The sequence below is a fragment of the Corythoichthys intestinalis genome, chromosome 21 (assembly GCF_030265065.1).
Source record: "Corythoichthys intestinalis isolate RoL2023-P3 chromosome 21, ASM3026506v1, whole genome shotgun sequence".
NCBI lineage: Eukaryota > Metazoa > Chordata > Actinopteri > Syngnathiformes > Syngnathidae > Corythoichthys > Corythoichthys intestinalis.
Genome location: NC_080415.1, coordinates 20,240,332 through 20,255,560, shown reverse-complemented (window position 1 = coordinate 20,255,560; position 15,229 = coordinate 20,240,332). Strand labels below are relative to the sequence as shown.

At 39.0% G+C, this 15,229-nt stretch overlaps 1 protein-coding gene across 5 annotated transcripts in view; it reads right to left on the bottom strand.

The window, feature by feature from the left end:
- Positions 1-15,229, bottom strand: part of LOC130909257 (paired box protein Pax-2a-like) — a 50,100-nt gene that overhangs the window by 31,278 nt on the left and 3,593 nt on the right. For all 5 annotated transcript variants that reach the window (XM_057825505.1, XM_057825504.1, XM_057825507.1 and 2 more), the window contains 2 exons: positions 11,585-11,664; positions 11,345-11,464 (listed from right to left, as the gene is read on the bottom strand). In XM_057825505.1, the coding sequence (XP_057681488.1) occupies positions 11,345-11,464; positions 11,585-11,664 (200 nt within the window). The remainder of the gene's footprint in view (positions 1-11,344; positions 11,465-11,584; positions 11,665-15,229) is intronic.

The following is a 15,229-nucleotide window of genomic DNA, read 5'->3' as shown; positions in this document are numbered from 1 at the left end:
GGGGAGTATTTAGAGGTATTTAAAGGGTTAATTCCGATTTATGCGGAAATTCGGGTTACGTCGCCAGTGTCTGAACAGAACTCGTTCATAAATCAGGGACTACCTGTACTTGAATCTCAGAATCACTGTGTAAAAAAAAAAAAAGCATGCAAATTTTTTTGTTGTAAAATTTTTAACCCTATCAAAAACTGTTTTATAATTTTCTTAATCAGTGATCTAAGACCTTCTCAAAGCCTTATTACTACAGTAAGCTTAAGAATTAGTACCCTGAAGTGTTCAGTCAATATTACTATTACGAATTACTACTATACACTAGCCATACTTCAATATTTTTGACTTTGTAGTTCATAGCTAATAGTACCCTCAATTTTTTTTGTCTTCTAGCATATCACAAAGGACTCTTTGGTCTTAATTTTTGCAGACTGCACTTGAGAACTGGACTACACTAATTTCTCTGTCCTAAACATACGTAGTCTTGCCAATCTCCACTCGAATTTTTACCCACACTGATGTTTCGCTATCAGCGGGTGATCCACGATAGCGGAACATACTGCCAACAGAGTTTATAGGTTAGTTTTGCCAGTAAATAGTCATTTAGTGTCTTGAAAAAAATAGTGAATGGACAAGGGTGTTTATTAACTTTAGTTTGTGCCGTTGAAATAGATGATAGATAGATAGATAGATAGATAAATTTATTAACTGACTCAAGGTCCAAGCCACAACCACACAATACAAGGGAACAAACCATACAAAACTAAAAACAACATAACAATAAAAGAAGGTAAACTACAGTGATACAAAAATTAGGCCATCTATTGGCCCAGTTTTAAAAGGCACCTATTCCAGTGCTTCCAGAACAGTGACAAGCAGCGAGTAGAACTATGTAAAATGTTTGTCAGACCCCAGACAATCACATTTTCAGAGCATTTTAAACGTTGAATAAATACTCAGCATCATTAGTTCATTTTTTCCCAACATCTTGCTAAATCAATAACCTCCTTCATGTTTGTCATTTGCCACTGTGGGACGAACTTCCCACGCTCTTTGGATTGACGACTTCTTCCCTTCCATGATCCAAATTCCCACTAGTATACCAGGTGATTTTTCCTGTTTACCCGTTTTTACACATGTCCAAGAGACTTAATGAACACATATTCTGACAAAAAGTGTGTTTATTGATCATGGCGTCAGTGTCTTCTATTCAAGTTGACATTCGTCCATATTAACGAGGGAGCCCAACCCCACCAGATCAGATAACCGCCCCAATCAAGCAGACGCCACTCTGCGGGGACGCCACCTGACGGTCACGACCCCCGGCGGGAGGTCTGAGTCGAATGAGATGTTCCGCCAAAAGTGAAAACAAAAAAATAACGTAATGCAAACTGAGAGAGTCGCTTCTTTCCCCACATTGTATAAGCCCTTTCAGAGTAAAAGTGTTTACACAATAAAATACGAGCTGCCACCTTAAGGTCAAAACTCCTGCCCTCAGATGAATGGTCTGATCCTCGCAGTTGACTTCCTTGTTTAAATAACATGTCAACATGCATACACTATCCCTTCCCCGACGCATTGTTGTCATTTCCTCAGAAGAAAAATCAAATCACAACTCATTTGCATCAAATTAGACCAACGCCGTTGACTTTTTTGTTTTTTCCCCACACTAATTGAATCTTTTGATGATGTAAACATGGATGAAATAGAGAATGTCTTTGTTCTGCATCAATGAACGTGTGGACATTTATAATGACTGGATTAAACAGGAATTAAAAAAATAGGAAAGACATTTTTCATGCACCGAAAGAGTTTTTAAGGCAGTTTGCTTTGATAAATACGCTTACTAGCTAACTGCACGGACGCATCGAGAACAAGCTAATAGTCACTCACTGCTGTCAAAAAAAAAAAAAAACGCATTAGAAATTTTAGTTCAAAGGTACAAAAATACATATTTTGCTTTCACATCAAGGAATGGGAATAAATGGGAAATAACATAAAACAGACATGAGTCAAAAGCCCCAACTTGATACTTTACTTGGACAATCATGACCGAAACACAATAGAGTGATGGCTCATTTCTGGCCCCTCCACAGTTTGGGCAAACCTAAGTTAAACAAAGTGTTTTGTTTTAATATCTGATTTGTGATATTTCCATAAGCCTTCAGCAAGACAGTAGTTTGCACCAGCGGCCCCACTCAATCGCTCATTCTCCACACAGCATCTCATGACGCTCCCAGATGAGGAATAATGAATATCGCTACATCCTGATGAGGAATCTCATCCATCCATTCGTGCCGCCACTCGCCTGCTGACTTATTGAAATATGGGATGATCGTTTCGTTAAATGTATTGCCCTACACTGATCATGACTCACTCATTTAAATAGCCAAAGCGTGGCCGACCGAAGAGTTTGTTGGCCTGAAAGTAACTTTGTGGTTGTTAACACATGTTTGAATTACAGTTGTCCGATAATATCGGCCGATATAAAGCGTTTTAAAATGATATCGGATAATATTGACATCAGTTTTTCAATATCAGTTTTGGGCCAATATGAATGTTGCCTTCAAAGTGAATGTAGAAGCACAGCTTCTCATTTTTCACAGAATGATTATTTGAAAAACCTTGAAGTTGTTACATTTATCATTATCAAAGCATCTAGTGAGGCATCACAAGACAAATAGCCATAATATGTTAAGTCCACAACTGCAAATCCTGGTATCTGTTTGACATCAGTATCGGATTTTGGGAGTTGAACAATATTGGGATATCTGTTAAAAAGTCATTATTTGACAACTCTAGTTGGGAGGGTGTAAAAATGAAGACATATTACAGTGATCCCTCGCTTCTTTGCGCTTCAAACTTGGTGCCCTCAGTCCATCGCAGATTTTTTTTCCAATGAAATTGTTCTTTGTTGATGGCAGCGCACTGAGGTTGCTTATTAAAGTCAACGATGATTGACAGACAGTTATGCTCTGATCTTGCCAGAGACGCTGGGAAGCAGAGACTTCAAAGCACCGCAGGCGTCAACATCGTTTAACTTGTTAAACAGTTGCTGTGGCAACTCATTGTGCGTAAGTGAGCGGATTTAAGTGGAATTTCAACTTTTTTTTAAATGGATTGGGCATCTACATTTTTTTCTTATTTAGAAATAATTCGGTGGGACAATAACATGTTTAAAACTTATCATAATTATTATATTTGAATTTCTTAAAAACCATCTATTAATATATATATATATATATATATATATATATATATATATATATACATATATATATATATATTTTTTTTTTTTTTTTTTTAAGCGGAGAAAAATGTGGAAAAATCTCATTCCAATGATAAATCTGAGTAAATACATTGAACAGACACACACAAAAAACAAGGGATCACTAATTGAATTATGAACATTTCTAATATTATGGGAAAAATACATTTGTGGTACAGTATTGAAAAACCTCTAAGAGAATTAAAGTTGTAATATTACAAGACAAATACTGAATGAATGGGTGAAGAATGTTCACTAAATAAATATCAAATTACGTTTAAGTTTTTAAGTTTACAAAACATTATCAAAGGACTTGCAATATTTCAATGAGATTTTTTTTTTTTTTAATAAATACATTTGCATATAAAATGATAATACAGTACCTCTCCATAGTGTATCTTCAAGTATCAATTTGGCAAAGTACGGTATAGCCATGGTTCTTTACAGTTGCACTAATGTTTGAAGGACTATAATCTATGAATATATGTAAAAAATAAAAATTAAAAAAAAACATGTCTCTTGCCCAATAAATAACTACAATGATTATTTATTACTTTTTAAATTAAAATAGATGAACATGAAATTCTGTTTTAATAAACTGACACGTTTTCCTTGATAAGTCGACATTGCTATGCATTTTGCATGAACACTTCCGACATCAAAATAGATTTGGGGTAATCAGCGCCACCTGTTGCCTTGGCTTCCACACAACTTGATGTTTGTTTTTGTTTTTTTTAGGGACAGACTTTCTTTTGTGATGCTTCAGACATCAGAAAGGAGCCCCTTTGTCTTTACTAAGGCATCTGAACTCGGTAGGTGGGGGGTGCTCATGGATGTTAATGTGTGCGGTAATAGCTTTTCTCTGCCGCGGTGTACATTCTAATACATGTCACTTTGGTACAACGCGTGGACAGCCGCGGTCACCCATGGAGCCATCTTCGGGCCCCCTCCAACAATGGCTGCCAAGTGTAACATGCTACTTTTAATTTGCCGCAGCACAATGGCTGCCGATAATGGCTCTTATGACACCTGTGTCCCTGAAGCTCCTCTGGCCCAGCCCCAGTGTACATAAACGCGTGTCACAGCGTATTATCTCGACATGGCGGCCGTAATTTGGGACCCTTTCTTTTTAAGGGCACTGCTGACTGGGAAACTTACTTGGCAGAGCGCCACGGGAACAAATACTCAGCCGTTCTGTTTCCTACTAACGCCGCCCCCTCCTTTGCTGCTCGTCCCTCTGTGTGTGTGTTTTTTTTTTTTTCCCGAGCCTTGATAATGACTGCTTTCGCCATAATCATCACGCGGCTTACCGAGTTAAATGAGGCCTCGCTGCGAGGAAATGCGGTCGCGGCGTTTACTGACTGTGGACTACAGCCTAGCGAGCGGTGCACAATATGTACGAGTTGCAAACGAGGCCACGCAGAGGCATTAGCTGACATGGCGGAGAGCAACCGGCAGCTTTTCATGATAATTTGCTTCAAAATAACATTCATTCAGTACTATTTGGTTAAGGACGTTGCACTAGAAGTTCATTGTCACATTATAACATAATAAGTACTTTGCAAATACAGTGGTACCTCTACATACGAAGTTAATTCGTTCCAAGACCTTGTTTGTAAGTCGAAATGGTCGTATGTCGAGCAGGATTTTTTCTTTAAGAATACATTATAATTCAATTAATTTGTTCCACAGCCCTAGAACCTACTCTAAATCCTTAATAAATCATGCTGGTACTATTGCAAATAGCAATCACACAGAGCAAAAGAAATAAATTCTGAATACAAATCATAATAATAATAGTAATAATAATAATGATAATACCTGTAATAATGTAACGAATCGGGTTCTAATGTGGCAAATGCGTGGTGTACCTGAACACATTGACGGCTGACGTGTCAGAGTGAGGGAGGACTTTTTACTTTCACTTCACGTTGATGGTAAAATAATAATAATTGTAGCCTTAAATTATAAAGCCTGGCAAACAGAGGAGGACCGCTGATATTATAGAACGTCTATGACCGTATTGTTGAGCCAGTTCACGGATGCACACCCCACTTTAATTTTTTTTTAATCATTTCTATCTTCATTTCAATGGTAAACCTCACCTTTTTACTCTTTTTCACCACCTGCACTAATATTGTTGGCACCCATGTTGATTTCTCACACAACAAAATCCGCCGTGTGTCCGTATTGCGGGAAAACAAAGAAACTGCGGCGCTGTCATAAATCGTCGTATTACGAGCATGTCGTCGGATATAGAAACAAATGGCGATTCAAATTTTACGTCTGATGTCGAAAAGATCGTGTGTCGACGCACGTACCACTGGTATAGCTTACATGCTAAAAAAAAAAATTCAGCTTTTTTGTTACGATAAAACCATTTCATTTTGGAGTTTGTAGCCATGGCTGGTTTTGACTTTTTGTTTGAAATATGACTAAATTCTCACAAAAATAGGCTTGTCTCCTCCCCCCCCAACAATTCATATTAAATGTTGTTTTTGTATTGTAATAGTACAATAGTTTCACAAGAATAAAACCAACTTCCCTTGTCATTTTTCTTTGGCAAGGTAGGCATGTTATATTGCTAGCCAGTGTTATTTTTTTCAATCAGTTATCCACAGCGTGGTTAGCTATAGTCTTCCACTGATATTGTGCAACAAGATAAGACTTTCTGAACATTACAAAGTGTTGTTTTATATGACATGATGCTGCACTATTTACACAAGACTAGCTTCTGCTATGGTTTTGTAGGCAAGATTTTCTGGTTTATTTTGATAATGCTCCAGAACAGACTCCACCTGGATACGTATGTAAAATGTTTCAAGCAAATGATACAGTTTGGTTCATTTCAGGTAAACTCAACCAGGCTTGCGTTTCCATCACAAAAACAACAAGACCCCGAATTATTCATCAGCACATTCAACCATTACAAAAAAGTGACACTGCAGAAAGCAGTGTGTTTATACCTGCGCAAAAAAAAAAAAAAAAAAAAAAAAAGCCTTTCCACCACAATCACCCTTTTTGTTCTCACTTAACTTCTTTACAATACTAAAACTTTCAGTTATTAGAAAGCAAGGGCGTAGGTTTCCATAGGGACGGTAGGGACATAACACTACCAACTTTTCAGGATGCTCAAATTATCCCCACCAACTTTTAAGCAACCTTATTTGCATTATGTAATGACTTCAGATATATAGGTCATTTATATTGTCTTCCTATATGTTGTAAGGATAGAAGTGATCCAACCATTATTAAGTGAATTACAGTACTTTCATTATGTTCAGACCCCTTATGTACACTGACCCCTTTTCACTCGCTACATGTGCCAGTCCATTTTTTTCCCCTCAAACGCACGTTTGATTGGCTGATGACTTGAAACCCCCCCCCCCCCCCCACACACACACACACACATTCACTGCCGAACAGAAATACAACATGCTAAGACGAGGGATATTAGAAGTTTTTTTCATCCAGCAGCTGCCACTGTAAGTAATGGAAAAAGACGTCAATGTTGTAGAGATGGGGAACACTCCACTAATTTTGTTACTGCTACAGTGCTCCAAATTGATTTTACTCACTTATATTTCTTGAAATAAGAAAAACAGCTAGCTTGAAATAAGCTTAACAGACTTATTTTAAGCAAAAAGTTTATTTAATCTTAAAAGAAAAACTTGTTTGTCAGAAATGTTATTAATCCAAGAATATTGTCCAAAACAGTATTCGAAAGAATTTTTTTTTTTTCTTCTTGATTTAGGTGAAAAATGACCAACTTTTAGATGTATGGGCTCAATACGAGCTCATAGTAATATTTACTTAAAGTGGAAGAATCTGTTAACTAGCCTTTAACTCTCCAAAAAAAAAAGAGAGAAAATTATCAGTTGAAGACGTTATAAATTTTCAGTGTGAAAGTTAGTATAGGTCAATACAGATTTATTTTGCTTAAATCATTTAGCCTGTCAATTAATTAGGTTCATATTGGTGAGTAATGTAGCCCTGACCCCCATTCACCAAATATGTTTGGTCTTTCATGTTAATGTCCCGTCCCCAGCAAAAAGTGTACATGTAGGTTATGCTGTTATATCGTCCCTACCAATATGAAGACCAAACCTACGCCCTTGATAGAAAGCTATGTGTCTACTTCCTTCCATAACAGGCAAACCAAAGAACCCTGACCAAGGGTACTGAACTGTCTGATATAATGAGACCCAGTGAAAATGTACCAAACTGAGGCATGACGAATCACACAAAATGGCGTCACATTAGGTGAATCAATCAGGAACCACCTGGAGGACCTCCCCTAAACAGCTCAACTCTTCCTCCACACACCATCTTGCCCTTTAATATCGTTCTGCCCTTCAGTAGCAATCTGCATGAAAATATGCACCTTCCATCATTCCAGACATTACGCTTAATACGAGGGGTCCCGCGAAGGCTCCAAATGAACCCCAGAAAACACCAGACGCTCGCATTTTGCCCTCGCCACTGCATCTCTTCCCTTGATTATGTCATTTGCCGTGCCCACGTCATGCTGGCTTTTATAACTCTGCCAGGAAATCTACTTCTGACAGGTCATTAGTCATCCCTGCCTTGGCTACCCCCACCTCCAACCACCCGCCACCTCAACGCACGCACATAAAAACATCAATTCCCTCCTCGATATCCCGCAAACGCCAGAACAAAGACGACGCTATGTCAACGACCGGTGCACTCTGATTATCTCTCGTTCTGGAAATAAGGCAATTCGCATCATTTTGAAACTCCTTACAAGACCAGTGCATCTCTTTAGCTATTCTCATCAGGTGCTCATGCATGTAGCGGCATTAAGGAAGCTTATTGCTTACAGAACCAATAATCTATAAAAAGCCTCAGGCCTCCTTCTAGCCGTTGAAGGCACTTTTGTTGCAGACGTGCAAGAGAAAAAACAAAGCTATAGCGGCTTTCTTGACTGACCTGGGTGGTCGGCTACATCATCTTGACATGTAATTATCTAAAGCCCTTTAATCACTTCCATAAAGATTAATTGCAGGAGACAACAGTGGAGGTCGTGCCTTCAAATCAAAAAGACTCCTCGGCGGATTGACACAGCAGTGTAGCTGAGTTCAGGTGTTTTATTAAGGGTCATCGCCTGGAACGGTGGTGCCTTTTAGAGCCAAAGTTGCAACTTCAGCAAAGCGCATAAAGAATGATGCTCACCCTTTTTCCCCCTCTTTTTGGAGGCATTAGCCAATCCTGTGGTAGTAGAAATAAAGCTACAGGAGGAGTCAATTTATGTTCCTACAATCGACTCAAATGTAGGGTTAGTTATTGGATGTTCAGGTTACTGGACAGGTTTTAGGGCCAGTTCTGTAATGTGAATTATCAACTCTACAAATAGAATCTTTGAGTTTCCCTTTTTTTTTGGTCTTTTTTTAAACTGAAACAGGGGTCCAGTAGAATTTGATTTTTGCCACCCCATTTGGATAACTACACAACTAGACTGTAGTACCAATGGATCAAGATCAAATGCTTGATGACACACTGTCAGACCAAGTGTTACAGTAGAAGTATATCGAAAGTGCAACGGTTTGCGGTTCAAAACCAAACCATACGGTTCGCCTTGTACGATTCAATACGCCTTTATGAACCGCGCCTTTTTGGTTTTGCAATTACAGTAATTTATTCCGAACGCTTGTGGAATTAATTGGTCAAACTCTGTGTGCCTGTGTGTGACGTGAAGCGCAGCTGTGGAGAAATTCCCGCCCCGCGAGTAAATGTCCAATCGCTGTCAAGCACCTGTGTAATAGGAGCCGAGTAACGCCCTCTCTCGCTTACGAGCGAGGTGAAAGTGAAACAAGAAAAAAAACAAAAAAAGTTATGGCGAGCGGAGGAGTCGACAGACCGATTTTTGAGGAGGCACCGGCTTCTTTCAAATCTGCGGTGTGACAACATTTCAGTTTCCCTGTTGACTACAATGCAGACGGAGAGAAAATTTTAAAGAAAAAAAAAAAATTTGCAAGCATTATTTAGCGCTTGTTCCCTATGATAACGGCAACACTTCTAACATGACTTGGGCACCTCAGCCGTGTGTTCTGTCAAAATTTTCTCCCTTATAAAAATTTGCTCCCAAAGCTTTTGTGGAGCTGAAAATGCCCTCTTATACATTCAGTTGGACTCTCAATGTTATCCAAAGGTGCTAACTAAACTAGATACATCATAAACATACATGTGCAACACGAAAATGGCGTAATTTAATACTTAACGACACGGCGAAGTCATTAACAGTGAGAGCGCGGGGTGCAGTTGCTGTGTGCAGCTAACATGGTAGGATGTGTCTGAGAACTTTTGTACATGTCTTTACATGACCAAATTTAAGTAAATATTCCTTTCTTTAAAGAAAGTTTGTAGTGTTTACTTTGGAATCGCTGCATTCGCGGCCATGTTTAACGTTATGCGCAAAACCGCAAGGTAGCAATTTTTGATGGGTTGCAAAGTTTGTCAGAACACCGGCATCACCCACAGACATCGCTTTCTCAGAGCAGGACAACCCCGAAGATGACACCAGTGAAAACACACGGGTCTATAGAAGAGGCGTTCCAAAAGCCTTACAATATCAGGTCAGAAAAACACAAGAAAATAACCCACGCAGTGGGGATGTGCATTGCAAAAGACATGCAACCATATTCCGTGGTTGAAGATGCGGGCTTAGTTAATTTAATTGCAACGCTTGACCCACGTTATATTGTTCCCTCGCGGACATATTTCGCCAACAACATAATCCCCGAGATTTATGAAATGGCACGCAAAGCCATCGAAGATGATTTCGCGAAAGCACATAGTTTCGCCCTGACCGCTGATAGTTGGACGTCCTGTGCTACAGAGTGCTACTACCTAACTGTGACGGTCCACTATAATTCATACCTGTCACGTTGTACGGTCTCGGCATTATTTGTACAAGTGAGCACTGATTTTTAAATGTGTACGCCGTAGGTTACGTTCAAAATCTGCACGTTTTTCGTGCATTGCGTTTTTGGTTTTTTTTTCATCCGTTTGGATTTGGTCACGCGTTTGGTTTGTTGCAAACGCGATGCTAGGCGGCTCCAATATTTCCTGACTGTGGCCGACATCATACAATCTACTCCTAGATATCTGATGCGTATAGAACTACATGCGAAATGACACACGGTAGTGTTAGTAAACAGCCGCCATTTTAGAGCAGTAAACTTCTCAGAAAGGCTCTGTTGTAGTAAACCCTCCGAGCGAACCTAAGCAACTTTTTATCCAAAATACTCCTAAATCGGCAAAATCTTGACTTGAGTCTATCTTTAAAGGATGAAACAGTTTTGAAATTTTCAAATGTCGAAAGTAGACAGAAGGGAACTAAGGCAAAAACGGGAGCAATTTTATCAACTTTAACGGTTGATTCACAACATTAAATGACCTCCAAACATAGCAAAGGTTACTATTTTTTTTTTTATGAAAAAAAAACATGAAAGGTATCACCAGTTACTTTGCCAAGTAACTTTTTTACTACTGTGTGTGTATTCCAGTAATCAGTCACTACACTTGGCAAAGAGCTAAGAGGCATTTTAACAGTCGAAAATGTTTACATTTTAAGTGTTTATTTCATTTTTTTAAAAAGGAAAATAAAGGCAGTTTAAAAAAAAAAAAAAAAAACACACAAACCGAAACCGAACCGAAACCGTGATCCCAAAACCGAGGTTCAAACCGAACCGTGGGCTAACTGAACCGTTGCACCCCTAATCGAAACAAAACCTGTTTACCCTATAGGGATAATCTGTTGGTCTCTGCAGTGGCAGTAAGGTTTTCAAGATTAATGGCTCAAGACCAAGCTGGAAAAGTCAAGGGTATAAAAGCAGAATCTTCGAGGACACCAACCCAGTGACATCCCTTTTTGTATCCCTAAGGGTGCACAAATGTATTTTGGGACAAATGCTAAACCTCCAGCCAGAGGCATACAGTAGTAGATACTAGTGTAGCCCCAAGCTTTTTCAAGGCACAGGTATATTATTAAAGACATTTTCAAGGGTACAAATCAGACACCAATGTGGAAAGACACTTTTTTTTCTTTAAATAAACACATCCTACCTTCGTCTCTTTTCCTCTTCTCACCGTTGGATCGAGGAATGCCCAGAATGCCATTAATGGAATAGGACCCCGCTGGGTCGTTCGAGGCGCTGGTTACTGGTGGTGACACTGTGTTTGGCACTGAGAGTAAAAGGAAAAAACTCATCAAGACCTGCTGCGAGTCCATTTCCAGCTCCTGTGGTTGTCGCTGATAGTGATAATGATGATAGTAATGGTGATGCTGTGAGCTTAGGTACCTACCTATGGTATGGCCTGGCGTCGACAGGGATGTCCCATCGGGCGATGGATGGAAGGGCTGCTGCACTTTAGTTCGGATGATCCTGGAAAATAAATTGGAGGAAGAAGTTAATTGACAGGTATGGAAATATCAAGATTTGGATATGGCATTCAACTTCCGCAGGAGAAAGGCCCGGGCAAAATGGTAAACATAGCATAGAAGACATAAACTTTCGGTCCCTTACTCTGGTGTACATCTTTGGAATAAATTAGATTCTACAGTGACCAGCTCAGGGTCATTGGCTGTTTTTAAGAGGAGGTATAAACAACATTTTATTAAATGATTATGTTGCTGAGTCAAGCTAAGTCTAGGTCATAATATGAATTGTACAATAGGTAAATAATGTCTGGGTGGCAATTCAAACTTGTAAACAAAACCAAGTGTGCCCAAAACAAAGGAGGGTAATAATAAATAAATAAATATATTAATTAATTAATTAAAAAAGAAAAAGAAAAAACAAAGGTGACTCAAAGCCAACGCAAACGGAATTCATCCAGACATCACAAGGACAAATAATCTTTTGGCTGTAAATGCACAGAAAATTGACTTCAAATAGCAGTATTGTGACATTCTGTAACGACATGGAACTGGTCAATTGGCCACTGAGTGCCCTGGCCAAGATCTTCTCCACAATGCGGCCAAAACCTGGACAACGCGCCTGCCTGGGATAAACCCTAAAGTCTGGATATGTGGAGGATAGCTGGTGTAGATGGCAGCCGCTGTGTCTGACCACACTCGAAGTGGAATGACATCGAGGATGTTTTTCTTATAGTTGCGCTGCTGGCTGCTTTTCTTCTGCTGGGGCTTTGAGTACACTTGATTAGTCGGAACATCATCAGTGTTGAATAACCAGTAGCGTTTGGTGGAATTGGCAACAATCGCTGTAGTGAATGTCAGCCTCAACAAGGCCTGTGATGATATATTACAGGTGAAGAATGACCTGGCGACATCCAACACTGCCACAACCTGAATGGCGATGCAACTTACTACGAAGCTGCGCAAACTTGATGAATGTTCATCGAGAGGCAGCAAGGAATGAAAACTGCGACGAGGACTAAGTCGACGAAAGGGGGGTGGCGGACACGGCCTGCCATCGGTCCTCAGCTATTCCCTATCTGCTGGATCAAATCAACTGAATAAACTAACTACTGAATTATGAACTAATCTACTGGATCTAATCAACATAACGAGCACATGGACACAATCGGCAATGGACTATTGGGAAAATGAAAAATCAAGGGAGATGGTTAAATAAGAATAAATTAATTAATTAATTTAAAAAAAAAAAAAAAAAAAAAAAAAAAAAAACAATTCCAAAGCGTAATAATAGACCTGTGAACCAAATCCTGGTCTTGGATTGGGGTCCAGCAAACTGGATAGCACTAATATTTTAGTCAATTGAAAACTGGAATATATAGATGCACTGTGCAGTGATTCCCAGCTACTTTGTGAAGAAGAAACACTACTTTTACTCTGCTACTTTGGGCTACACTAGAGTCGTTACATTGTTCGTCTTTATTCTACATATTGGCTTCATTTTTGCCAGAGATGCCAACAGTTGCTATCTCGCTTTCACTAATGAGACGTCGCGACAATAACCACGACTCCATTATACCACTTAAAGGTCACAATGTTTTTTCTCCACTAGAGGGCGCTCATGCTCTTTGTATGGGTGATGTTTCAAGTGTTGTTTTGGTCTGAATTCGGTGATTTTTGTGGTCGTTTTTTGGCCTATAGTAACAGTTCCTACAGATGAAGTTGTGCTAAAAAAAAAATATACCATTATTTTAAAAAAGCTGACAATGCAAGCAGTCACTCACAATGTTAGTCATTACTTGAGTATTCTTTTCAACGAATACTTTTTTTTCTTGTACTTGAGTAAAACTTTGGATGGCTACTTTTACTTTTACTTAAGTAATACTATTTAGAAGTAATACCACTCTCACATACATACATTTTCTCCCGCTTATCCGAGAGTAAAATTTTTGGCTACTCTACCCACCTCTGCATGCAATCTTGAGGAATTTGTAAACATTTTGACAGATGCTGATTCACAAATACTGTATGTGCGCTGTGTCAAAATGAGATATGAGAAATTCTAAAGGCAATGTATGTATTTCATTCATTTTTAAGGGGGATTTACGGTTGAACTCTCACCACAGAAACTTTCACTTCAAGGTTTGCATTCATTGTGTTTATAAACAAATACATTATTAGAAAACAGCTTCAAAACAAAACAAAACAAAATAAAGGAACTTTTTTAAACAGCAAAACTGTTTTTAAGTAGCTCTTACGACGTTCACAACTATCAGTCACTAAACGGCAGTACCCTGTGTAAACTGTGTTTGCACCAAATTTCCATATAAGATCAAAATGAGGATAGTTGCTGAGGATTTTTGAAAGGCAAACATGCCCTGTGACTTCTTTGAGCATTTAAAAAATATTTTATCATCTTTAATTCCCTCAAATTTGAAAGAGGAAAGATTCTAAACTGATTCCATACATCTTTGCAGTTTTGTAAAGGTTGTGAAAAGTACAATTATGATAAGTGAAAATGTTATTTTTCAATCTTGGACACAATTACATTCGAATGCCTCTCATATTGAGGACACATTGTGCGAACAGGGCTGGGCTACATTTTTGCCAACCCTGCAGCTACCTGGTCTTCACCAACAGGCTAAGACCCCACTCTCCACCCTAGGAGTGACCATCCAGACCTTTACAGGGTCAGCACCCCCCATTTCCCAGCATGGCGATATGGACTACTAGGACGTATTGATCAAAAAGGTCCGGGATTAGGCCACATTGGCAAAGAGATGCAAATGAAGAGCTTTAAATTACATGTGACAGGAAAGCAATAATTCCTTATTGCACCCTCTTCTGGGCTAGCTCAAGTTAGATTTGATCCATCTAAGCAGCACCCCCAGGGAGAAAGAGGCCTGTCACCATCATTTGTGAACTCTCTAACAACTTATCAGTTTTTTTTTTTTTTTCTGGTTTCCATCCCTTACTTTGGTTGGCCACAAAGGCAATTTTAGGGAAAGAAATTCTGTCCCCTCTGAATGAATGATTATTGTCATTGCAAATCACTAAATCACTATGATTGAATTCAGACCCAAATAGGTTTTGGTATTTTGATCATTTATGTATTTTTCCTGGCTGGGTTTGGGCAGTTTTTTAAGGACAGCGTCCCATTTTGTTGACTGTTCTGGGGTCAATCGGAAGCGCTCGAGTGGAAAAACAGCTCAGCTGGAGTCTTAAGTGTCGATGGGGGGCTGTTTTAATGCTTCAAACTTTTCTTCCTACTCATTTGGATAGTGTGAGACCTGCATAATATTCCCATATAATTTTGTTGAATGTGTTGATTTTTTTGTATTTGTTTTTGCGAAAAACTTCAAAAACGACTTCGGTAATCGAGCTAGAAGACTAACAGTACTGTATTTTACATATATAGATGTAAAACATTCACCTGGAGGCACCTCAAAATAAATTCCACTACTTGGCTCCCTGATTGGAATTGAAAGCGTCTGATGGAATTAACTCTCCTCAATTCAATTTCTGTCATAAACAAAGAGCAACTCTAAATAGAACCATTTAATTGGAATTGA